Source organism: Echinops telfairi, unplaced genomic scaffold (genome assembly GCF_000313985.2).
Source record: "Echinops telfairi isolate 266 unplaced genomic scaffold, ASM31398v2 ScPeMD7_7424;HRSCAF=8462, whole genome shotgun sequence".
Taxonomy (NCBI): Eukaryota; Metazoa; Chordata; class Mammalia; order Afrosoricida; family Tenrecidae; genus Echinops; species Echinops telfairi.
This window is the reverse complement of record NW_022111324.1, coordinates 89,813,122-89,839,528: the sequence shown is the minus strand read 5'-3', so window position 1 is coordinate 89,839,528 and position 26,407 is coordinate 89,813,122. Positions and strand designations below refer to the sequence as shown.

The 26,407-nt window shown below is 40.3% G+C and overlaps 1 protein-coding gene across 6 annotated transcripts in view; it reads left to right on the top strand.

The window, feature by feature from the left end:
• SIPA1L2 (signal induced proliferation associated 1 like 2) overlaps positions 1 to 25,012 on the top strand; it is a 214,692-nt gene extending 189,680 nt beyond the window's left edge. For 2 of the 6 annotated variants that reach the window (XM_004712174.2, XM_045297901.1), the window contains exons 18-22: positions 10,206 to 10,337; positions 18,227 to 18,280; positions 18,843 to 18,966; positions 19,934 to 20,015; positions 24,321 to 25,012. In XM_004712174.2, the coding sequence (XP_004712231.1) occupies positions 10,206 to 10,337; positions 18,227 to 18,280; positions 18,843 to 18,966; positions 19,934 to 20,015; positions 24,321 to 24,467 (539 nt within the window). In that variant the 3' untranslated portion in view covers positions 24,468 to 25,012. The remainder of the gene's footprint in view (positions 1 to 10,205; positions 10,338 to 18,226; positions 18,281 to 18,842; positions 18,967 to 19,933; positions 20,016 to 24,320) is intronic. The other 4 variants (XM_045297903.1, XM_045297902.1, XM_045297904.1 and 1 more) reach the window with 3 other exon arrangements.
• The last annotated feature ends 1,395 nt before the right edge of the window (positions 25,013 to 26,407 follow it).

Sequence of the window (26,407 nt, the reverse complement as noted above, 5' to 3'; positions counted from 1 at the left end):
GTATACAGATCCCTCGTGAGCAAAATTACATGTTCTAGAATCCCCATTCTTTGCCCTGTTACCCATACAACTGAATACCTCCAGTAGACAACAGAGCAAATCATCTTTCTAGTATGCTTTACCTTCAGCCAAGATCAGTAATAATGCCCCTCATTTCTTATCCTTTTGTGGTTCCAATATGAATTTCTGACAGTTCCCTGTCAGTGTACTGCTGCAACCATTTTTTACTTTAAGTAAAAATTTACTTGTGTGTAGCATTAATGAAATTGTTCTATAATTTCCACATTCCATTGGATTGTCTTTTTTTGCAGAGGGCACAAATATGGATTTCTTCCACTCAGTTGGCTAGCTAACTGCTTTCCAACTTTCTTCACAAAGACGAGTGGGTACTTCCAGCACTGCATCCATTTAGTGAAACCTGTCAGTTGGTGTTCTGTCAATTCTTGTAGCCTTGTTTTGCATCACTGCTTACAGTATAACTCTGACATTCTCTTTCAATACCATCAGTTCTGATCTAGCCCCTGGAATATGGTAAGTACTGAATAAATACTATCTAGATGAACAGGAGACAGCCACGACACATCAATGTTCATTTGAAATTATTTTAAATCATTTTATTGGGGGCTCAGACAACTCTTATCACAACCCATACATCCATCATTTGAAATTCTTGTAAAGACTTTATGGTGACTTGAAGTCACAAACCAAAAAAAAAAATCGTTTTCTCTAACTACATGATTTGCCAACCAGTGCTAAAGAGAATGGGTGTGCTTTTTATTTTGATTGTTCAGAAATATCATAGCATTTCAGATCATTGTCACTGGCTATAGATCCTTCTTGCCTACCAAAAGATAATAAATTTCGATTCAGTCAACTTGTTGTTGTGTTTTAACTTGTGTACTCAAACTCTGCTCCTTCCTGAGCGGCTGCTTTTCATTGTTCGGATCCCAACTCACTTGTCCTCCTCAAACAGACCTTTCCCAAATCTGCCATCAAGCTGCTGAGGGACTTCCTTCTGTTTTATTGTCTGCAAAACACTTGCCTGACTTTACTGCCTTGTTTACGTGTTTGCTGTTTGCTTTCTCTCACCAACATGTACACTCTGAAAGCAGGGCCATCCCTGTCTCATCCGCTGCGTTTCTCTATCGCTAGACACGTAGTCATCCTCTAATTCCACGAACTTTCTGTGGTGTCAAACAGACAGTCTTATTCACAACTGAGGGAGAAAGGCTGAGGTTTCGTAATAACTAAGAAATATCACAAACTTTTCTCCCTCTGTTTGTTACCCCCTTTCCTCCCAAAATGGAAGAGGTTAAAAGTTTGCCCTGGGCTTGCCTTTGCTTGTGAAATGCATCTGAGACATTCACAGGTTGTAGTTCCCATTTCCATGTGTGGTCCCTGCAAGAGATGTGCCCAGGACGTAAGCAGAGAGCGGTTGAACTGGGTGCACGCCCCCGCTGACTTGACCATCGAGCTTGCCAGCCTCGAAGATGCAGATATAAGCCTTGGAAACATTACAAATGGTCACGGGTCAGGGACTTCCTCAGGGATTGCTCAGAAATAGTCGGAAGTCTAAGAGACCACAGAAAAAAGATGAGGCTGTCTGCTCCTGTACAGATTTATAGCCTCGGAACCCCTAGACAGGGGCACTATAGGTCTACATCATCTAGGTGACAGTGATTGGGTTTGGGCTGTGTATTTGGGAACAGAAGCTAAGAGGGGGAGAACAAAAGACCTCATAGCAGCCCTTCTATCCCTTCACTGACATTGCATTTTACCTCTTCTCACTCCCCCCCACCTTCTTTGAATCTCTGTCTTCTGTTAGAGTCAGTGAGGATATTTATTGTCTTTTCCTTTTCCATTTTTTTATTGTGGTTTGGGTGAAAGTTTACAGGGGAAAACAATGTCACATATGGCAGCTCGTACATGTTGTGTTGAGACATACACTGTAATCTCCACAATATTACCGCACTGTTCCCTATGTTTACCATTACCATTTGTCCGTCTTCCCCATCCTCCCTGCCTTCTGAGCTTCATTCCTTTGAAAATGCTGCCCTTTGAACTGGAAGGGTTGATTGTTCGAAGGAATATATACCTCCCTGTTGTGACTGATCACCTTCTAAGCATGTCTATTCTTTGGCTGCAGGAGTGAGTGGTGTCAAAGGGCCATAGGATCAGGGGTTCTACCAGTCTCTGTTTGATGAATAAGCCTGGTCTTTTTCGTTATTTTGAGACTTTTTCCACATTTTTCTTCCTCTCTATCCAAGACCCTTTGATGATCCTTTTCAGAGTGTTCAGCAGTGGTAGTCAGACCTTATCTAGTTCTTCTGGTCTTAGACACATGGAGCTGGGCTTTCCAGGATCCATTAGTCCTTTGGACTGTATATTTTTCTTGCATTCTGTTAACTTTTATATGCTTGGGGAGAGGGAAAGACTAATCATTGTGTACCTTCCCTGGCTGTTCACAAGCTTCTAAGACTCCAGTTCTACTCAGAAAAGTCTTTGTGGACTAAGCTATGCCTTGACCATGATCCTGAGCTCCTAGGCTCATTGACTCATTCCATCAAAGTCTTTTGTATGGCTAAGAAACTTTCTAAACTTTGCCCCTTGTATGCTCCACTATATTCATGGGTGCATTTTCATCCTCAGGTACATATGTAGAAATATCTTCTGTCAAATCTATATGAGTCTAGTCCGATTACCTTTCCACCTGTGTTCAGCTGGAGTGTCTGTGTATGAATCCATGGTTGATTATTAGTGTTACTGTTTTTAGATATATAATAGTATTTACCTTTGTTGCCTTTAACTCTTAGTTACTGCTCCTCCTAATGCCTTCCTTTGCCGTGATCATTTTGTGCTGACCTCCCCCTTTTGCATTTCACATTTCCCTTCACATATATTAGTATGTGTTTATTTTCTAGTTAATAAATATCTCCCTTTTAACCCACCACTAGTAACCCTCAAAGAATGTTTCTTTCTGTATATGTAAACTTTTCCAGGACTTTTTTTTTTAGCAGTAGACTCACACAATGTTTGTCCTAGTGTAACTGACTGATTTCACTCAGAATTATGTCCTCTGGGTTCACCCATGTCATGGGGTGTTTCACATATTATTGTTATTTAATGTTGTGTAGTATCCCATTGTGTATACGTACCATAGTTTGTACCATAGCCATTTGATGGGCAGTTAAGTTATTTAAAGTTTTTTGCTATCATGAGAAAGGCTATAATCAACGTGAGTAAGCACATATCTGTTCATATCACAGCTATTAGTTCTCTTCCGTCTCTACGTCGTAGTGAGATTGTGGGATCATGTGATATTTCTATTTCTAACTGTTTAAGGAAGCGCCACGCAGTTTTCCATAGTGGTTACACCATTTTACAGCCCACAGCAGTTTATGAGAGTTACAGTCTCTCCACATCCTGGCCAGCATTTGTTGTTTTCGGCTTTATTGAACTTTGCCATTAACGGTAGGGTGAGATGATATCGCATTGTGTTGACTTGCAGCTCTGCTCGTTAATGAATGTGAGCATTTCTTTGTGTGTTGGCTGGCTACTTGGAGGTCTTCTTTAGTGAAATTTCTGCTCATGTCTTCTGCCAATTTTAAAATTGGCTTGCGTTTTTGTTGTTGAGGAGTTGAATTTTTTAAAATAAATTATAGAGCTTAGCCCCTTGTCTGATAGGTCATTGCCAATGTTTTTTTTCTTAAGTAGCAGATTTTCTTTTTATTCTTTTGTTGAAGTCTTTTGATGCACATAAATACTTCATTTTTGTGAGGTTCTCGTTATACATATTTCATTTTTAGATATATTTGATTATATATGCTACTTACTAGGTCTCCACAATTTGCCTTGTTTCGTTTTGTTTGCTGATGCTCTTTATAGTTTAAAGTTTTATAGTGTGTTTATAGTTTGTTATGCTTTATAGTTTGTTTGAGGATGCTCTTTATAGTTTAAAATTTTACATTTAGGTCTGTGATCTATCTTCAGTTCATTTTTGTATATGTTGAGAAATGTGGATTCTGATTTATTTCTGCAAATACCCAGTTTTGCTAGCACCATTTGTTGAAAGGACTATCTCTTCTCCATTTAGTGGGCTTCAGCCATTTGTGGGAGATTACCTGTTCATAAATGAAAGGATTTACTTCTGGGTTCTCAGTTCTATTCTTTTGGTCTCAGTATCTGTGCTGTTTGGATTACTATAGTTCTCTAGGTGGTTTTTGAGATCAGGGAGTATGAATCTCAACTTGATTCTTCTTGAATAGTGCTTTACTTATTCTAGATTGCTTTCCTTTACATAAAAATATGGTGAGAGAGTGAGAAGTCCACCCTCTGAACAGTTAAAGTTGTGCAGTGTGCAACCAGACAGGAAATTCAAGACGGGGGAGATTGAGAAGGGCAGAAGACCAGCAAAACCCCTGCATTCACCTTCCTCATGCCGCAACTCTTTCATACAGCTCCTCCTGTTGTGGTGACCCCCCCCTACCACCACCATAAAATTATTTTTGTTGCTACTTCATCACTGTAATTTTGCTACTGTTATGAATTGGCCAACCCCTGACGTACACGGAAGCATATCCCTGAAGCAAAGATGATCTTTGCTGGCAGTAAGAAGGAAAGAGAAAGGGCAGACTTGATAGCTTATCTCAAGAAGGCTACTAATGAGTTAGCCAATCCCCTATTTATTATAAAATAAGAATGTCTTGTGACTTTATTTTTACATGTACCGTATTTAAATTGACCTCACACGCAAGAAATCAGATCATGAATGACTGATAAATTGGCAGTCTTAAAGATTGGCTGTGGTTAAGTGATGCTGATAAAACTTTTAAATTTTTTATAGAAATTTCTGTTTAGCAAGTGTTATCACTGCTTTTTCTTATGGTGTGATTACACTTGTGGGTAGATTGGATTAGTAATGTTGAATTTTCCTACAAGATGGTTAATTCTATCTCATAACCTATAGATTGATTTTATATTTAGATTCATAAAGCTGATTTTATGATTGTATTTGAATATTGGGAAGTCTCTTCACTGCCTCATGGAACAGAGCAACGCTTGCCTATTTCAATTTGTATTCATGAGCCTGTTTAAATGCTAGGGTTGAAGATAAGGTAGCAATGGCCACTTTATATTTTTGTTCTTAAATATGCTAATCTAATTAAAATTTCCTGTATAAAATGTTGTCTTTTAATTAACAAAAAGTTTATGTACAATATCAATTAAAAAACATTTAACACTTTTCACATTTTATAGAGGATTGCTAAAGTCAGATGCTTCTAAAAGTCAGCCTGACGAGATAGCAACAATTTGAACTCTATTTAATTAAGGCTTAAGTTGTAAATAATTACAAAATTGTTTGTCTTTCTAACAGCTATTCAAAACCACATAAAATTGTTGAACTTCTGTATATGTGAGTGGTACTTTCAGCAAAGAATTAAGCATTAGAAAGAATAACAGTAGATATATTATTGGCACAAATTTGCAAATTATATGATTGTAAAATGCAATTAAAAAAATAAAGTATGGGAAAACAAAAGAAGTAATTTGTGATTAATTTCTACAGCTTTTTACATAATTGTGATAGATTTGTGGATTAAAATAACATTATCTATAGAGCATTTGGGGTAATATTAACATTTTCGCAATATTAAGTGTGCCTATCCATGAGCATGGTATATTCTTCCATTTAAGTGGTCTTTTGAGATCTTTGTTAGTGTAGACTAGGAATCTGCCCAATTTTAGTATGTTGATCTTGTGCTTTGCCATTTTGCTAAATACTTTTATTAGTTCAGTAGTTTTCTTTTAAAGTGTCTTCAGATTATTTATCTAGAACATCTATCATCTGCAAATATAGTTTTTTTCCTTCTTTGAACATTTGGATGCCTTTGACTTCCCTTTCTTGCCTTATTTCTCAGAGTAGCATTTCCAATATATCATTGAATAGGAATCGTGATAAAGGGAATTCTTACTTGGTTCCCATTTGCAAAGGGAGTGCTTTGAGTCTCTATTAAGAATAATGTTGGATATTGAGTTTCTCTGTATGTCGTTAATCATGTGGAGGAATTTCTTTTTCTTGTTGTACCGAGTGTTTTTAATCAAGAACGGGTATTAGGTTTTTGTCACATGCCTTTCTGCCTCAATTGATATGTGTTTTATTAATGTGGTGGGTTAGCTTTATTGTTTTTCAAATGCTGAACTATATATAAATTTAGTGTGACTCCTACTTGGTCATGTTACTTTTTGAAATGGTGTTGAGTTCTGTTGGGCATCAGGATTATGCTTGCTTCCTAGCATGCGATTAGGAATTTTTCATCTTTTTCTATGTCCCGGAATATTTTGAGCAGAGCTGATGCCAGCTCCTCTCTGAATATTGACTAGAATTCATCAGTGAGTTGTCTGGGCCAGGACTTTTTTGAGGGGCTGTTCTTATTGTTGTTTTTAATGACTTGTTCATGCCTTCTTTTGGAAAAGGTCTGTTCAAATATTCTACTTTGGAATGTGTTCATTTGACTAGGTAGAGTGTTTCTAGAAATTTGCCCATTTGTTCCAAGCTTTCAAAGTTAGTAGGACACAGTTTTTGTGTTGTTAGGTAGGGGCCATCAAGTTGGTTCTCACTCACAGTGACTCTGTGCACACCAGAACAAGACACAGCGCGGTCCTGTGCCAAGCTCACAATCATTGCTGGGTCTGAGCCGATTGCTGCAACCACTGTGTCAATCCATGTCATGTCCTGTTCACTGCCCTTTGACTTTCCCAAGATCTTTGTCATATTTATTGTCCAAACTACTTGAGAAAAGTCTCACCTGGCTGGCTTCCCCAGAGCATTCTGGCTGTACTTCTTCCAAGACAGATTTGTTCTTCTGGCAGCCCATGGTACTTTCAATATTATTTGCTAGCACTATAATTCAAACACATCAATTCTTCTTTGGTCTTCCTTATTCATTGTCCAATTTTTACATGTATATGAAGTGATTGAAAATACTATGGCTTGAGGCAATTTTCATAGTGACATCCTTTCTCGTCAGTATTTTAAAGTCTTCTGGAACAGAATTTGTCTACGACAATACATTGTTTTATTTCTTGACTGCTGATTCCGTGAGCATGGATTGTGAATCCAAGCAAGATGAAATATTAAGGGGAAAAAATCAAATACATGGAAACTTAGTATTAAAACTCTGCTTAAAAATTATTAGGTAGTAGAGGAAAAAATCCTTGAAATAAGAATGAAAACACAAAAACATAAATACAACACAAACAGTATTTATAGGACAAATTATAGCAATACATGTACATTTAAAAAGGAGCCCAAAACATCTGAGTACACATCTCCAACAATTTAAAAAAGCAGCAAAAATAGCAAATAGTCACCAGAAGAAAAATTAATAATAAAAATTAGAGCAGAAAAGCAATAGAATCAACAAGACTAGAAAGTTGATTGATTGTTTTATGTATCTTTATATCTTTGTTTTTTATCTTCTTGTTCTGTCCTTCGCTGAAAGTGATGTTTTAAAGTCTCTTATGTTTGTATATTAAAGTATCTTGTGAAGTTATTTTTTCTCTTTTTAAACCTGTCAAAATTTAATTTAGGCCTTTAAGGCTTTCTCAGTGGGTGTATAAATATGTTTTATACTTACATCCTCTTGTTGAGGATCCTTTTATCACTATTAATTTCCTGATCCCTTTGGCTATTATTGTCTTAAAGTCTGTTTTATAAGATATTAATATTACTACTACTCATTCTTGTTTGGTTGCCATTTGCCTGATAGACTTTTCCACCCTTTGATTTTTAAGCTATTTTAATGTCTGTGTCTAAACTATCTCTTGTAGACAGCATCTCTGTAGACCCTGTCTTCTTATCCATTCTACTGCTCTCTGTCACTTGATTTGTATGCTTAATCCATTTGCATTCAGTGTGGTGACCACTAGTTGTGAATTGACTGTTGCTACTGTGATGTTTAGGAGCACTGGTGGTGTGGCGGTTACTTGTCCAGCTGCTAACCCGCAAGTTCCCCAGTTTGACCCCACCAGCTGCTCCACGAGAGAAAGACAGGCTTCTGACTCCCATCCAGAGTTACAGCCCTGGGGACTCACAGGCACAGTTCTACTCTGGTCACTGAGTCAGCATCAACTCACTGACAGTGAGTTGGGTTTGGTTTTCGTTGGTGATTTTGCTGTGGGCTTTTGTTTCATTTGTTTGTTTGTTTGGTACTGATGGGTTCTTTATTCCATATACATTGTTTAGATATCCTCTGTTGTTTTCATGTTTACTTGATCTCTGTAAATTTATTTTTGTTTTGTTAAGGAGGTTTATTCATTTATTTTCAGATTACCATGTAATTTGTGATTATTTTTCCAAGTTTATCATAGTCCATTTTATGCTGATATTTTCTTGACTTCCTTTGGAAGTTCTGTCATTTATCCACCCCATACCACCACCACCACCCACCCTTTTTTTGTTTGCTTTGTAGTTGTCATTGTTTATAAATTCATGTCTATGTTTTCCTGTTTTCAGTCTTGTAGAGTTATTCTATTATTGATCAATCGGCTTGTGATTTTTTGGCTCCAGGTTGGAATTTGAAATGGCTAGTCAAAGATCGGGTAGGTTTATTCCTAGCCCCTGTTAGACACACAAAGAAGCTGGGCTCTCTGTATGTGCTGTACTTCCATACGCCATGTGGGGAAAGAAGACAGAGACTCTGCTATCTCTCACTCACAGGCCCTCTCCAGGAAGGCTCCTCCCACCCCATAGACTCCTTGGCAAGGACAAAATCTACCATACTGACAATAAGCTGCTTGGGACAGAAACAGTTATTTCAGTCCAAAAATATAGGGAAGAAGAAGAGTGCAGAGATTTGAGCTGAGTAGGTACTACTAATGTGATATTTATTACTGACACTCCTTTCAAGATAGAGGCTAGTGGAATAAGTTGGAGTTAAATGACACTTATAAACACGGTTAATGTTAAAGCTGGATTGGGTTGATTGGTTTAGTTTTAGCTATTAGAAATCTGCTAAGAGCTACATGTGAAAGGTATCAAACAGTGGGAGAATGTTAGTCCTTAGCAAGGCCAAGCTTGAAATCTCCATCCCAGTCCAGATGCCAATATTTCATATTATCCCAAACCATTTGGTAGAAAAATTACAGGTGCATTTGATTAATTGTGTCCTTATTGAACTTGATTGTAGGCTCAGATAGCCAGGTGGTCATTATTTTGATTGGTCTAATTAGTCAGATGTGTTCACAGGCAGCGGTATGCAGCATTTGAACAGATGCAGAAAATGCAAGGTAAAAGCAAGTCAGTAGAAGCCTTTTGTAAATGAGCGAGTGCCCAAATGCAAAATGAATACTTAACAACAACTACTTTTAATGATGAGCACATTCAAAAGATTGCGGTGAGAATTTAAAGAGAAAAGGAAATTTAAAGATCTATTTATATAGCCATATATTAAAGGCAGAATAGATGAAAGGTTCCTGGTTTAACCAATTATAAAACCTCTAACCCTGTGGTCCTCTTTCTGAGTCAGACTCATAGCTACTCTGCACAGTTTCTGAGACTATAAATCTTTTCAGGAGCAGTTAAAGAACCAGCTATGAGTCACAAAGTATTCCAACTGCCATTTTTGGGCACAGCATATAAAATATTATTCTCTTGTTTGTTACTGCTTTATAATGAAAATGAAATTAATCTAAGTGCATTTATAAGTTGATATTATTATGGGGTTTTTTCATATTGAAATTTTGGAGTTCACATTAGATTTTTTTTCAAATCATTAGGATAGAAAGAAATCGCTTCAAATATTTTTACAATAGAAGCCAGCAATGCTGACTTAAAAGAAAGGGAAATAACTTTCTGAGGAAAGCAAGAATTCATCTTGCAAGTAGCCAGATGTTGGATGTATTTAAAACAAAAAGTTGTTCTAGAAGAAAACTTTCTGTGAAACCATGATTCTATATAGTCTCAAATTTACTCTCCCTTGACCCCTGTGCTTTACTCATTGATTGGTCTACAGGTGAATCTATAGTGTGCTATTTTTTAAAAAATACTTCAATTTTTCAACCATTTTGATAATTGCAGCTCAGGGTCTCTTAGCTGAGGACAGGAAGTGTTTTAAATGATGCTCCCTCAGCTCCTTCATGAGGGAGACTGCAATGACGCATAGTGTTTGTGTTCTGACTGGCGCTCTGGTTTTGTTTCTGCTTAGATGAGTGCTGGTTCTCTGATGGGTCCCTATCGGATAAGTCCAAGTGCACAGACCCTGGCCTGATGCCCCTCCCTGACACAGCTACAGGGTTGGATTGGTCCCACCTGGTGGATGCTGCACGGGCATTTGAAGGTAAAGACTGACCAGCCCAACACAGGCCATTCATTACTTACCGTGTAGCATGTTTCTACATTGCCCATGGAATAAAGTTTCGATGGGATGCTTTGTCCATCTGTAATGATAAAAACAAGCAGGAAAAGGCATGAGCTGTGACGAAGGGTATGCCATTCAACAGGGGAACGTCCAGCCCACAGGCCATATAAAACAAACAAACCAAAATAACTCACTGCCAGGGAGCCATTTCTGACTCTTAGCTACCCTATCAGACAGCGTAGAACTGGCCCTCTGGTTCCCGAGAATTTAAGTTCTTATGGGAGGAGAAAGCCTTATCTTTCTCCCCTGGAGTGGCTGGTGGTTTCCAACTGGAACCCTGGTAGCATATTGGTTACATATTGGGCTGCCTCAAGTTGATAACTTGGTATGGCCTAATGTTATAAATATCCAAAGGCCCTGGGCAGAAAAAAAAAGGTTCTCCCTGCCTGCCTTCAAGAGGCAATGTCATTTAGTCAAAGGACCACTAGGCAAAGAGTCATAAAAGCCTAAATCTGAGCTCAGGTACCAATTGTAGCACTGAAGAAGTAATTTTTCCACTTTGGACACCTCTGTCCTTGTCTGGAAAATAGCGGTGTTGGGGATAGTTATTGTTAAGTGCCACGGAATCAGTTGTGATTCATAGCAACCCTGTGTGAGCAGAATGAAACCCAGAATGCCTAGCCCTGTGTCATCCTCACAGCTGTGATGTTTGAGACCTCTGGGCCCAAATTACATCTGTCCTTTCAAGTCAGAAGTCAGCTGTGAAGCAAAAAGGCCTTAAGGAGATGGAAGCTGCCTGGTTTGACATAAATCTGGAACTTTGGATTAAATACAGGGAGTCCTTCTAAACGAAAGTGTAAACTGCTCTTGATACATTCAAACAAAGTAGAAAGATACATGAAAGAGAAATTCCAGCTAGCCCTACCAAAATGAAAGAGAAAGAATAGTATGTGGTTTAGTTATCTGAGCTTTCTAGAGTAACCAAACCCCACTCTTGGAGGAGTGGGAAGATTTGAAAAGAGTTAGTATTTTGTTTTGCTTTGTTTTGTTTTTTAAGACTCTCAGTCATATTTAATGTTACTCGGTCAGGTTGAAACAAGGGTTTATAGAAATTCAGTTGAGAATCTGCAACCCCAGGCGTCCGTCTCTATCAGTCACTGTGGATCAGATTACCCTGACCCGCTTCACTCTGACATGAGTCAACAAGACAGAAAACAGCATGTTCAAAACTTTAGTACTTTAGAGAGAAATGTGTACACCTCTATAACTCTGTTGGCCTGCTTATAACTTTCTGCATCAGTTACTGAAGTCATTTCTGAACTAGAGTATCATAAATATTATGAAGAAAAGATGGCCCAAAATATCCTTATGTGATTGTTCACTTAATTGGCATAAACTAATAAAACACTTTAAGGTGTGTTGAGTTCACTTCCCTTATTTTGATGTAAGTAATTAGCCCATTTGAAACTTAGCTTTAAAGAAATGGAATTTATCTACCTACTACTGAATTGAGATCCCATGACCCTTGTAACATTCAGAAGCATAACTGTCCACTCTTACTGCCCTCCAGTCTATTCCAACTCAGAGTCACCCTACAGGACAGAGCCAAACGTCCCCTGTAGGTTTTTGAGATTGACACTCTTTACAGGAAATAGCAGCCTCATCTTTCTCCCAGGGAGCTTCTGGCCATTCAGACTGTTGACTTGCAGCCCAACCTGTAACCCACTAGGGCTCCTAATTGTAACTGTCAGGGCCACACTAATATGTGTTGGACTGTGAAGAATAAGGAAGCACAAAGAGCACCTTTTTTCTTTAAACGATTGGTGATGGAAAAGAGGCGACCTGTAAGATGTTTAGACATTGTTCAAAATGGTTCTGTTTTTAAAAATATCGTTTCAAAACAGTTATTAAATTGCAAAGAATGAAAACAACATGAAGAATGGATTCACATAGCTGTACTCTAAAAGAAGAGTGCTAGTGTTGCAATGAGTTTACATTTGGGACTGCCAACTTCAAGGTCAGCAATTCAAACCCACCAGCCACTTCACAGAAAAAGAAGATGCAAGCCCATCTGTTCCCATTATGATCTACAGTATCAGAAACCACAGAGAGGCTTTCTACTCAGTCCTATAGCATCTCCACGAGGCAAAATCTATTCAATGGTAGTAGGTGGGTATTTAAAAAAGATTCCACAGACATTATAAAAGAACAACTCAAGAGAAAAGAAAGAAATCAAAATTTAAATAACAACTGACAGGGGAAAGTTTATTGTCATATTTAAATAAAATGAAGAATCGTTTTATGAGTGTTCATAAAACAGTAGCAAATTTAATTTTCTAAATGTACATATAAACAAAATTAGAAATTCAAAAGGGGATTAATACCAACAAATATATAAGATAATAATTTAAGAAGTGCCCTGTAGATATATAGGAATTAATTTGATGAATAAGATAGAAATTGATGGCAGTCCATTTTGTTTTCTTGTGTAAAGATCAGAAATATTGAAATACACGTTATTTGGGGATCATTATAATTATGATGAAAGAAATTTAGAAAACACTTAATCATTGAAAAGTCTTAATATATGTGAGATTGAGAATGAGTGGAAAGAAATAAGTATAGTAAAGATCCCATTGCTTATTGAGTTAATGTGTACAAATCTGTAATTTGTAGCACAGGTCCAATAAACAAATTCTAAAAGGATATGTTTTTGAATTCTATTTAGAAAATAGCTGAACAATCTTTAACAAAAACGTTGTTATAAATCATACTAAAAATTGACAAGTAGGTATAAAATGAATAATAATAGTTATTATTATAATATGAAAACAGAAATGAATCATGCTGAAAGAATTAAGGAATACATACAGAAATCACAATTGTTAAGAGGTAAGGAAGGAATTCATGTCATCCACTTGGATTTAGAAATTAGAAAAGTCTAGTCTAGAAAAAGTAAACAAGAAATTATTACTACTAACAATTTGTAAGCAAATTAATGCTTTTATTACAGAATGATGGATGATACAAAATACAATGTGGCTTGATTAAAAGTATTTAAGCATTTCTGAAAGTGAAAAAGAACATTAATATGTAAAGGTAAATATAAAGAAAAAATCTTAATAAATGTGGTAGGAAAAACCATATTAGCTACCATATATAAAGTACCATATAGCAAAGATACCAAGTCCCTGGTATATAAATGGTCGAGGCATATGGAATACATCACAAAATTTAAAATACACAATAAATAAGTTTTTGAAAAATATTCAAACACACATGTGAATTTAAGTGGTAATGAGCCACCAATGCACACCTGTTGACTGCAAAAACTGTGATGAATATTCACAGCTGATTTCTTTATAAAGATAATAAAGTGATTCATCTTTTTTTTTTTTAAGCTATATGACACTATGTAGCCAGTGCCAGAAAAGTGTACCCTTTCTTTTACCAGAAATCTAATTATTGAGTTTGGTCAGAGGAATTATTCTAAAGACTTAAAAAGCTTCCGGTAAAGGAGAACTGTGTAGCTGCATTAATCATTAATTAATAAATAAATAAATAAAAATCATTACTAGCCCAACTCTACTGGGAGGGGGAAAAAAAACCTAAACTGTCAGAAACCTTGATAACCCTGCATAGTAGGTCTGCTGGAAAGAACTTAAGTCCATTGTGGTGTCTCCCGCCTCAGTGGATTCCATGACTCCTGAAGGCCCCTAAGCTGTAACAGGTAAGTCAGTGAGAGGCCAACAGGGCACCGTTTGGAAAATGGGCAGAGTTATGTTTCAGACTGTACCTTTCATGCCGTCATATGCACAGTCAGCCTAAAGCATCATTTTATCATCCTTGCCATTAGGTTGGCGGGTAACTAATGCTACAGCTACTAGATTATATTCCCCCAGAAACGGGTAAAATGAACAAACCCAACTGGCAAGCTCACCAGTAAAGCAGAGGAAGAAAAGCGGATATTTAAGAATTGTAGGATTTAAAGTAATTCCCATTTATCAGAATATCAGAAATAGATACTTGATGCCTTCTTGAATGTTGAACAACAGGATGCTGGTGTTTAGATAAAGAAATTGATCATCAGAAGCTGACTTGAGCATCCTCCACGGCATAAAGGACATAGACGGACAGACCTAGGGTGTCTTCCTCTAGAACAGTGGTTCTCAACCTTCCTAGTGCCGCACCCCTTTCATAGTTTCTCATGTGCTGATGACCCCCCCAACCATAACATTATTTTCGTTGCTACTTCATCACTGTCATTTTGCTACTGTTATGTATCAGGCGACTCTTGTGAAAGGGTTGTTTGACCCCCAAAGGGGTCACGACCCACAGGTTGAGAACCCCCGCTCTAGATGATGGCAGCAGGACAGACTGAGCATGGAGTGTGAGTGTTTGTGAATGAATGGATGTGAGTAAACAGCCCAGTCATCAGGCCCCACTGCAGAAAGGAAGTAATCCCTCCCCCAAAGATTATATTTTCATTCTTATATGCATGGTTTCTTAAGCAGCAAATTAAGCATACATATTTTTAAGGAGACCATGGTTTTCTAACTTTTTCAATTCTAAAAGTACAATTTAATGTTCACCTGGTGGTTGTCACTGATAGTAACAAATATCAAAGTACGGATACTTGAGCAGCATGAATGTGTGTCTGTTCACGGACACAAACATAAACAAAACTCAAACGAATGCAACATCCTGGGTGATCATGCATGTTTGAAAATTCCTTTAAAAAGGAAGAAGAAATGAAAGTGACTGCTGCATGGGTTAAAAAGGTAAAGCCAAATGTACTTCAGTAGGTAAATTTACATTATCTTAAAGTTAAGCAATCAAAAACTGTTTCAAGACAACAGTTGTGTCTCAGGTAGAAAATAGTGGCAAGGCTTTTCCCTCTTCGTTAGGTCGAGGGTGGTCAGATTTCTACAGGTCATGGTCTGCAGAAGGCCTACTCCAAATGAAGGTGTTTTGTGTTGAAAGTGCAGTGTAGCCTTGTTACTTGTATCTTCCCTTTTACTTAAGCTTGCTTTTTGCACTCCAATAAGCGTGGTTGTCAGAATCAGAACCTTTCTTTTCCTACATGGGACTGCAAAGCACCATCTTTCTGTCTGGAACACAGCTTTGTTTGTAAAAATGGGTTTATTTTAATCCTTATCAAGCGTGTGGATCCTGATGGAAAATATGCATATTTGAGGCATGTGTTGTTTCACTACTCCACACCCTCAGCAGACATGACTAATTGATAGAGCACGCATTTCATCCAGACCCAAAGTTACAGTTCTCTGGCCTAGAGTGTTAATGAGCATTGCTTGCATGTTTTACCTTCTCAGGTCTCAGTTCTAGATTGACAAGGATTAGTATATTGATTTTCATCTTTTCTTTAGCCCTAAATACATTATCACGCTTTTGATACAAATAAGAAACTAACATTGAGATAAGATATTTTTGGTTTTATGATTATTTAAGCCAGTGACATGTTTAATGAATAAATCATGCTTCATGCCCCACCTTATCCAGGCTAGCTTGCACAGGCACAGAATAAACTCAAACCAAGCTTGCTGCCATCCAGTTGATGCCCAGCCCTCCCTACAGGACAGGGTAGAACTGCCCCTGTGAGTTTCTGAGAAAATAACTCTTTATGTGAGAAGGAGGGAAATAGATATAGATACAGATACAGATATATGCAACATGTGTGGAATTTCAATAATTATAACTTTCCACTGTATTAGCTGTTCAGTGAAGTTTATGCTCCCACATCTCTCTTGCAGTTTCTTTGGCCCATTTGGCTCAATGTTATTACTGAGTATTTATCATCGCAGAAATAAGCTGTGGAGGAATAAAGCTTCCACTAACCAGAAACTGTCACAAAGATGACCTAGTTCATAAAGTAGTTTTAGTGTCTCTACTTCACCAAGTAGTTTTGCGTTTCCATCTCAAATCCCCTTGACTCCCCACTCTCATCCCATCTTTTCAGATCCAACGTCAAATCCTCCTTGTGAAACTACATTGCTGGCAGACCTGTTTTTGGCTTCTTGCCTCCTGACCAGTAGGACTTTGTTTCTCCCCCCAGCGAATGTCTGAATGGCTGCCAGTAGCAATTTCTTTTTCTCTCAACTCTGTGTGTATTTTGTCAATGAAGGACAAAGTAGGTGAAGCAGGTTGAGATGTTTTCATCCAGATACTTAGACTTGACCAAGTATGATGGGGCTTCAAAAAGTTTGTGGAAAAGTGTAATTAAAATGTAATGGAATTTTTCCACAAAGTTGTGAAGCCCCCATGTACATCAAGAAAGAGAGAATCGTAATCAGCTCATCACTGATGCATACAATGAGGATGAGTCAACGGAACCCTTTCACGATAACGCTAGAAGGACTGTCATTTTCTTTTGGTGTGCCTTTTTCATCAATAGTTAAATCACTGAAGGAGAAAAGTGCATCTGTTGTTGGTTTAAAAAGGGGGTGCAGGTATGCTCTGTTCCAGTATTTGGAGCTCTTAAGAACCGAGGTTAGCTTGGGGACTGCCACAACCAGACCTTCCCACCCGCCACTCGCAGGAGAGCTGCTGCTAGTCACCTGTCTTGCCATCATTCCCGTCCTCTGTCCGTCACATCATGTGGAAACCCAGTGTACGGACTTAATCCGGGAAATGCCTTTACCCTTCATTAAATCACCGAGTAGTTCAGTACCGGGAGCATAATTGTCTCTCCGGAATGGCCAGGGATAAAATGCTCGCCCTCTCTTACGACTGGAAGTGTGGAGAAGCTGGTCTTAGGCTTTACAGAAATGTGGGTTGGAGAGCCTCTGCCTTTAGAAAGCCTCGTGGTGGAGGAGCCTGAGGAGAGCTCTCGGTACCACTTTCAGGGGATCCTTAAACCTCGATTGGGGCATGGGTGGTGTCTCCACCACTGGGTCCAGAACTTTACAACCCCAGTTTTCTTCAAATGCTGCTGGCAGCCTTCACCTCACCATTTTTCTTCATTAGCTAAGTGTGCCTGGCCCTCCATAAACCAAACAACTAGGTAGCCTCATTAGCCGGCTCCCCCGCAGCCAGTGGGAGACAGAGTGAGATAAAGAACAGAGCACCACTGACGCGGACCCAATGCATTTGCTTCGCCATTAATCACGTCACAGGAAAAAGAATGTGGCATCATTAGTTCACCTGCGGTGGCCCTCAGATTCCAGCCGAAAATGCATGCATGTGCTCTGAAACCAAGGAAAGGGCCAGGAGGCATTAGGGAAAAGTGGGTAATTAATTAGATATATGCCTGAATTTCACTTCCACACTGTGCCCCAAACATAACTGTTTACTGCACAACACCCAACATTTCTGCACAAATATTCTATCTTTGTCAATGTATTTAACCTCTAGGCCTAGGCTAACTCAGTACCAATTCTGAAGAATACAAGATTCCCTTTCTCACTTAGCTTTTGAAGCACTGACGATTAAGTTACTGGTGCCAGGAATAGAATGGGCATGTGGTAAGATAAGACATTGTAGTCATACTGATCATTGTTCCTGTGTTATAAATACTGTGTCCCACAGATCTTCCTTTAAGGAATTCTAGTGAGAGCCCTTATCTAATCTCCCCCACTACCACTATCTTCACATTCTTGAAATGAGACATCTTAGGGCAAGTCATATAAATAAACTTAATGGTGTGGCATACATTTATGGGGTGTGTGTGTGTGTGTGTGTGTGTGTGTGTGTGTGTTGAGGGTGGTATGCCAGTGGGCAGTACGTGAAGATGATTCTTCAGAGGATATGTTTGCCCACCCTGTCTGTCCTTAACCGCTAGGGGGGTTCCAGATGTTCTGAAGTACAGAGAGATATTTCTATTCATAGGAAAATTCTAAATCTTCTTTCAGGTCTTGACTCAGATGAAGAACGTGGGCTGCTCTGTCACCACACGCCCTATCTAGGTGACTGTCTGGGGCTGATCGCTGGCTCTTGATGCTTCGTAAACTTTCCTCTCTATTTCATGTCTGCACGTCTGCATGGTTGCCCAAACCCTGGGGGGTGGGATGTGGAGGGAGAGTTGTGTTGATTTTCTGTCTCCAGAATTTTTTGTGAGTTCAGGGCGAGCTTGAGGAAAGGTTCATCTAGTTACTATTAATCAAATCACCGTTCAGCTCTGCTGTGCCATGTACAGCTGGTGACTTGGGCATTTGGGGAGATGTGCAAAGAAGAAAGCAAGTTGGCTCTAGCCAATGTAGGCTCTGCTAGACATCCTTATGGCCGTGATGAGTGTGTGCTGTACACCCAGAAAGGACAGCCAATCTTCATGCTTTCCGATTGCCAGCAGCTTGCTGGAGTTTGTTTTGTTTTGCTGTGTTGTGGTTTTGTTTTGTTTTGTTTTGTTTAGAATAGGGCAATAATTGAATTTAGGGAGGGTTAATTAGCTACAAAACTCATTTCCAGTAATAAGTGTTGTGGTGGGCTATTCCTGAACCCCCTTTCTGTGTGTTTTTGTCCCCTTCTCAGACCAGAGAGTGGCCTCCTTCTGTACCTTGACAGACATGCAACACATGCAGGACTTGGAAGGGGCTCAGGAGCTCCCCTTATGTGTAGACCCAGGCAATGGGAAGGATTTCCTGGATACCACTGGGTATGTGAATCTCTGTACCCCCTCCGAATCCCTTCTCCCCAAGTTTTCTCAACTTAAAATTACTCAGCATGTCCCAACTAGTCCAAGAGGTCAAGTCCCACCTATGAGTTCTAACCCCAGTCCTCAGTCAGAATCCATAGGAGAAGCTAAGCGAGGCTGACTCTGATTCTGCCTCGCCGACCACAGTCCGAAGCCCAGCATGAATGTTCCACCCAACGGGCAGGCCCTTCTTGGGACATAGGTTGTGGAGCTGTGCCTTACTCAGGAAGACAGAAGTTCACTGATGAAGGGAAGGGTAGATTCTTTAGCATCTTCATCTGCTTATTACTGTGATGGCACCAGGCAGGTGCACCCTGGCTGATCTCAGCCCTCCACCTGCCAAGTAGCCACCTGCCTGTGTTGCCACACATTTTACTCTGGCTGCGGCAAATATCCCTTCAGGATCCCTACTCCTTGACCCTGGCTCCTGCTCTCTGTGGAAGTATGTTGAGAAATGAACCACCTCTTTCCCCTATGTTTGTGACATGTTAATCCCCTATGGAACATAGAACCTCCCCCTAACCCAATTTGTACATGCATGGAGTTATCAGTAACTTTCATGGTCACCTTGGTGATCCCCTTCATGATGGTTCATGCCAGGAGAAAGCACGTGGGGAAAATTGAGTCTATCTGTCATTCTGCTCTGCCTTATCTCAGGTCGCTAAACTCATTTTAGTAGTCTGTATTTTGTTTGTTCACCACCCTGTGTCTGTAGAGATTCTGATCTCCCTTTTAAATAAATAGAGATCCTGGAGGGAGTTTCTACCAAAGCAACAATATGTACACTTTTTCCATCTGGTATAATATAATTTGTTTTCTTAAACATGAAATAATGTTGAGTTTTTGAATGAAAACAAATTAAAACCCTGAATGAAACGTCTTGACTTCAACTCCATTGACTCTTTTTAATTACATCCTTATTTGCTAGGGAGCGATCTCCATCAACACTGACTGGCAAAGTCAATCAGCTGGAGTTAATTCTCCGACAACTGCAGACTGACCTTCAGAAGGTAAAGCAATTTCATTGGAAGTCCATATGAGAATGCATTCTCTCATACGTTCACTCCCTTTTAACTCTTACAGATGAAAATAAGAGATCACCCCAAATGAAACCAAACAATAAGTAGAAATTTGAAGGCATGAGATCTATTTTCATTCTCCTGGCCTGTGTCCAATATATTCCATTTTAATGCACAAGAGTGGCACCGTGACTAGGACCATAACTGAGACAGGCCTTCTGGATGGCCAGCCTTCAGAGAAAGTAGAAAGACTGCAGGCTATTACACCACGTATTTAGAAACGAGTTCACTGCCAGAGAGCCTGATCTCTCCAAGCTACTGGGCTCTCGCTGAGTCAGCCCAACATCCCCAGGGCTTCTACGCCACACATCAACCTGTGGGTTCGCCCTCAAAAGAAATGACATCATTCATTGCATAAACATGTGTTGAGCTTTTGGTGTTTCGTCAGTGCAGCCATCGATGAGTAAGGTCAGCCAGAAGACCACAATCCAGGCCAGGGGCCTTCCTGTTGAGCGTTGGGTTAGGGAATTGCAGAGCCATGATTCAGGCCAGCCGAGGCTTCAAGTACGTAAATGAGAGCCGCAAGAAGGAAAGCTGGACAGAAAAACAGGGATCATAGTACAAAGCATGTTGGTTGTTGAGGTTGAAAGTAAGCGGCAACCATGGAGAGAGATATACCAGGAGAGGACCATCTGTAGAGGAGTCTGATAGGTTGCAGACAAATGGAGGAAAGAGGAGCTTGTCAGAGAACTGTGCACCAAGGAAAATATGATCGCTAGAGTAGAACCCTCCAGAAGACAGGAGGGACAGATGGAGAAAGGAGCTGCGGGGAAGAGGAGCGAATCCAGGAAGGAGAAAAAGACAGATGCAGTGCAAAACAGGTCCCTGAGTTTGTTCGTTAAAAGAAGAGGGAGCCTCTAATGGCTTCTGCTTCATGTAGGAGTTCACTGTTGATTCTTTTAAAAGCTAATGATTGAGGGGGAAAACAACACAAACACCAATGACTGAGAAGCTGTTGTAGAATTCAAGTCACTGGGAACATAAGACAATTCCGCCCTGTGGTAGAACTGACTAATGAACAACTAGGTAATTCCAATAGTGATTAATCCAACAAAGAAAATTAACGTAGGATAAGAGGACAGTCTGATTCTGAGGGAGAGAGGTGGAGAAGATCTTTCTGAAGCAGTGTCATTTGACTGACTAGGCTGGTATGCGATTATTCATGAGCACAGAGCCAAGGACACACTTATCTGGTGACAGCCATGTCATAGGCTTGGAGAAGAGCTGGTGAAAGGGCCTAAGGCAAAAGTGAGCTTACTGTACATTCAGAGGCCATTGTTTCTGGAGGGGGGTACTAGAAGACAGTGAGAAGGTAGGCGGCAGGGCACAGAGCAGGCAGTTCTGTCAGGTTAGGGAAGAACTTTTGATTTTGTTCCAAGTGGATTGGAAGCCAGTGGTGTGTCCTAATCAAGAAGGGATCACTCACACTATTTGGGGGAAACAGACAGCAATAGAGGAGAGGCAAACAGGGATGTAGAAAGCCAGGCAGGAACCTCTCACCAGAGGTCAGGCAAGAAGGCTATTGGGAATGGTGCAAAGTGGCCATGACACTTGCTGATGGATTGGATGTGAGATGCGAGAGTACAACATGTCGAGGTCTGTGGCCTAAATGAGGGAACAGGGGTGGCATCTCCTCAGATAGAAAGCACTGTGGCAGAGCAGGCTTGGGCCATTAGGGGAAGGGATTCAGAGTGGATAGGCTGCAGGCCTCAGAAACAGAGGCCCACAGACTGACCGTGGAGAGTGTTCATGTGTCAGGGAGAGGACCGTGGTCCAGCAAAGGACACTTGAGCAGGCGCAGCCAGTGAGAGAGGAGAAAGCTAAAACGTATGCTGTGTCCAAAGCAAAATGAAGAAAGTGCTTTGGAAAGGAGGCAAGAGATCAATTCTATTAAATGCTACTGAAAGGACAGACAGCATGGTCCTAGTTGGTGACACCAGCAGACCCTCAATAGAGTCCCGAGGGATAGATTCGAGAAGGAAAAGGAGAAGGAGAATCAGACAATAAGTTTGTTTGGTTTAGTTGTTGTTTTGCTGTCCCAGGAGGAAAGAGAATTGGAGAGTGATAGAGGTGTTTGTGTGTGTGTGTGGGCGGGGTGGGGGGGTGGTGACAATGACAAGTTTTGCTGTAGTTGTTTTGTTTTTTAATGAGGGAGAGATTAGAGCTGGTGTGGATGCTGGTGGAAATGGTCCTGACAGGCAGCCAGGGTGTATGTAGGATGCAAAGGGGAAGGTGCCTTAGCTAGGGTAGAGACAGTCCGTACACAGTCCCCAGAGGTGGAGTGGCATGTGCAGAACTGCATTCCTACCAAGCCCACACAGACAATTCTTTTCTGATTCTTTCCTTTCCCAGTGACATGGTGAGTAAGTGGTAGGCAAGCGTATGAGAGGTTTGGGGGTCCGTGAGTGTAAAATACCTTGTCAAGTAGAAAGTAGCCTGTGCTTGGTGTGATTGCTAACCGAGGCTGAAGATACATTAAATATGTAACGCACATTACAATCTGCGGACAGAGTTAGGTGTGTTTCTTCACAGTCGGGGACTAACTGCCCCCGTTTGCCTAATATTGAGAAGTTTCATGGGCATAGGTCTTTTAGGGCAAGAACCAAGAAAATCTCAGGCAAGCCAGATGGCTAGTCACCCTGTCGCCATAAAGCACGGTGCTGATTGTCAGTGACAGTAGATCAGAATAGTGGATTAGATTAGTGGAGGAGGTGAGTTCTTAAGTGGTTTTTAAAAAGAAGTTCAGATCAACACATCCTAAGAGCTTGAAACAGCTTTAGGGTGGCATGCAGTTAGTGGGAAAGGTAGAATACAATATGGCCATGGGAGTGGGCACTGAGTGAGTCTCAAAATTGTTGTGAGGATGTACAGAGAAGGTGCATGCCCAGAGTGTTGAGTAGAAGCCTCTAAGTGCAGTTAAAACAGGAAGGGTGACGAGATGAATGGGGTAGCATCTGATGGCAGGAACTGGGGTTGCAGCAATAACTACAATGCAAGGTGGCCAGCAGGTCTTCCACGTAAGGGCTTCTATTTCAAAGAAGCTGGCGTTTTAGAGAGAAGCGGTCATCTGGACCAAGCAATGGAAAACAAGGCGTTTATCTACCCTGCTTCTAGCCTCATGTTCTTGGGGCTCTGGGAGAATAAGAGGCAGCATTGAGGGCTGCATAGGAGAAGCAATGCCTTCTGGGAAAGCATGGTAATTTAGAACATGGGTACGGGAGTCTGAGAAGAGGATGAAAACAGAGAAGATTTTAGCAGCCGGATATAAGTACCATGGGCCGAAGTCAAAGGGTTTGGGGATGTGGAGGGTTGGGCAGTGGGGTCACAGCAAGGAAGTCTGGCCAGATTGGAATGAGAGGCCTGGGAATATTGGAGAGGAACTGCCAACAGTAGCTACAGAAAGTCTGGCTGCAAGACAGATAGGGTTAGTCTTGATGTCCGGACAGGGAGTTTCAAGCCTCCCTTTTTGGGACTAGTTTTCTGGGCCAATGACAAAGCAGATATCTGATTAGGGATGCATGAAGAGGAACCAAGAAATAGGAGCAACCGTGCCACATAGGCCAAAGATTTCTGGAGAGCTGGATCACTGGAGACAGACCCCATAGCGTGGCTACGTGTCAGGAAAATGCCTGCGGGGCTCATCATCTGGTCAGATCCCATGTAAAATGCCCTGACGGTGGTGAGTCCCCTGTCTCTATCTGGAGAAAGGCATCCCGCCAACACTTCATAAGGACAAACTTCCAGGTGTTGTAGAGACACAGGGTCGCTGAAAAGCTCAAGGTGGAACTAAGTGCCTAAGCACGTATTTCATTCTAAGCACACCTAATAGTTCTGTTGGTTAATTTGCACGGTAAATAAAAAGTTCATGTGGAATTTTTAGGCATCCTTTAAAGGATGTTAAATTTAACGTCTTCTTGTCATCTCAGAACAGTTTTTGATAGAGCATGATATTAACTGTAAATATCTCCCTCATATATAAAAACCATCACGATACCCAATAGGAGCCAAATGTAAAGAAAAGCGGGACATTGTGGATATGTTCACCCCATTCCTTTCCCCTTGGCAGAAATCAAGAGCAAGCAAATCACCTCACTGAAGAAAATAAGCCTCCTCTCCCTCAAGCAGTTAATAAAGAAGTATAGAAACTCAGAATAGAGGGCTCCCGGTTCCCAGGCTTAGGTGGGGAGAATGCCATTTACAGTCCTGACTCAGTCTGTGTCCTCCTCCCTCCACCAGGAAAGGCAGGACAAAGCAGCTCTCCAAGCCCAAGTTCAGCATTTGAGACACGATAACATGCGGCTACAGGAGGAGTCCCAAACAGCAGCCGCCCAGCTGAGGAAATTCACCGAATGGTTTTTCAATACCATTGACAAAAAATCCTAACCGGGTCATGCCCACCAAAAGACGAGCATGGGAACAGCTGTGGTCCCCACCGAGTCACAAAATGTGTTTATAACCATGCGTTCCATCAGCCGTGGGTGTCTCTGCCCTTCCACTCCGGCCGGCACCACTGACACCAGCAGGATCTGGAGCCGCGGTCCTTCTTGGTGGCCCCTTGGGAGAGGAGAGAGGAGAGCTGATGTGAAGATGACTGTACCTCCTGGGGTCAAGACGAATGTAAACCTTGTTGTTGTGAACCTTTTCCCTTTAGGTTTTACTACAACGGTGCTCTGGCGGGGGCTTACCTCAAGGGGGAAGATAGTCGGGTTGTAGTTCCTGTGTATCAGGGGACCTGCTAGAGATGTTAAAGCAATTTACCATAATCTGGGCTTTAGGATTGTAAAATAAGCATAAAAACAAATAATCAGATGTATACTTTAATGTTAAAGGTGCTCTATTTTTCTGTATGTACAGTAGTGTATGTCCCCAGCCACGTGATCATAGCAATAATAAAGGAGGCGCTTAGTACGGAGTTGGAGAAGCTGTGGTGGGACGGGGGTGGGGAGGGGGGCAAACAAAAAGCACTGATGGTTTCACACTAGTTTGAATGCAGTTACTTTAGAGACTTATTTATTTGCAGGAACAAATAGTGCCTGAATATTAACAGTATTCTGATTTTTTTTTAAGATACATATGCCTTGTAAATGGCTCACTGAGGAATCACTTCAAATCTTAGTTCACTTTTGTATAGTTAATGCTCTGCTGACAAAAAGAGTAAATTTGCTGAATCACTAGAACTTTCATATATTCTGTGAGCCAGCTGGGTCACTTGTACAACGTCAAATTTGTTTATCTTTGTACAGAAGCTTTGATGAAGTGTCTTGTATTTAACACCCCTATTTAAGCTTATTTAACCTTAAATTGTTTATTTTATAAAATATGGTTTTATCTGCACTATGATGAGGAAGGTAGTTAGCAGCAAGCTTGGAAAAGACTTGGCTTGCCACAAATAGACTGAGAAGTAGGGCAGGGGATTGAACAATGGGATGCTGCTAGTATACAAGTTGTTTGTATTGCTTTACCATTTTGAACTGTTATATTTGAGATGAACATACATTTTGCTTTTTTAATAAATGTTTTTTAAAAGTCCACGTAAATGATGGGGTTGTCATGTGAATGTCGATTTTTATGGCCTAAGAATATCAGCAACCTGAATGTATATAAGTTTATTTCACTTCATTTGTGATCTTGATCTGTATTAAAAACTATTTAGCTACCTTCTTATTGAATCCCAACCTGATTACAATTAAGGAATATCTGGTATTTATTAATACCTGTTCTGTATTAGGTACTATTTTTTCATTAGTCTCTTTTAATATTGACATTATCCTTAATAGGTAAATGGAAGAATCTCGTTTTACAAACAAGTAAACTAAGGCTCAGTTTAAGTAATTAACTCAAGACTATCCTTTTTAAAAAATTAACATCTTATTAAACAAAGAGTTGGTTGTTGCTTACACGAAATTGCAAATAAGACTGGAATAAAATAGTAGGTTTTTGAAAATAATCAGGTCCAGTCACTATAAGTTTGAATCAAACATAAGATAGAAAGAAGATATTAAACAGAGGCCAACGCGAACAGGGAAACACAATAAGGTGGAAACCTTGTGAGAGCAGAAACTGCATCTTGAATTCACAGGAAATGGGTTTTTCTAGATTTCTCCCTAAAAAGAATTTGAACAGCAGTCTTCATGTCCTTATAGCACACGTAACCCTAGATGTCATACATGGAACTGCCTTCTGTGAAAGCCGCAGTCCCCTTCAAATCTCACCTAGTGATATGGATTATCAGGACCAGCCACTGCTAGGAACAGAAAATCCAAGTGACCCAAACCCACCAACCTGACAGCCACGAAACTTGGCGGCTGTAGAATGGCTCTTCA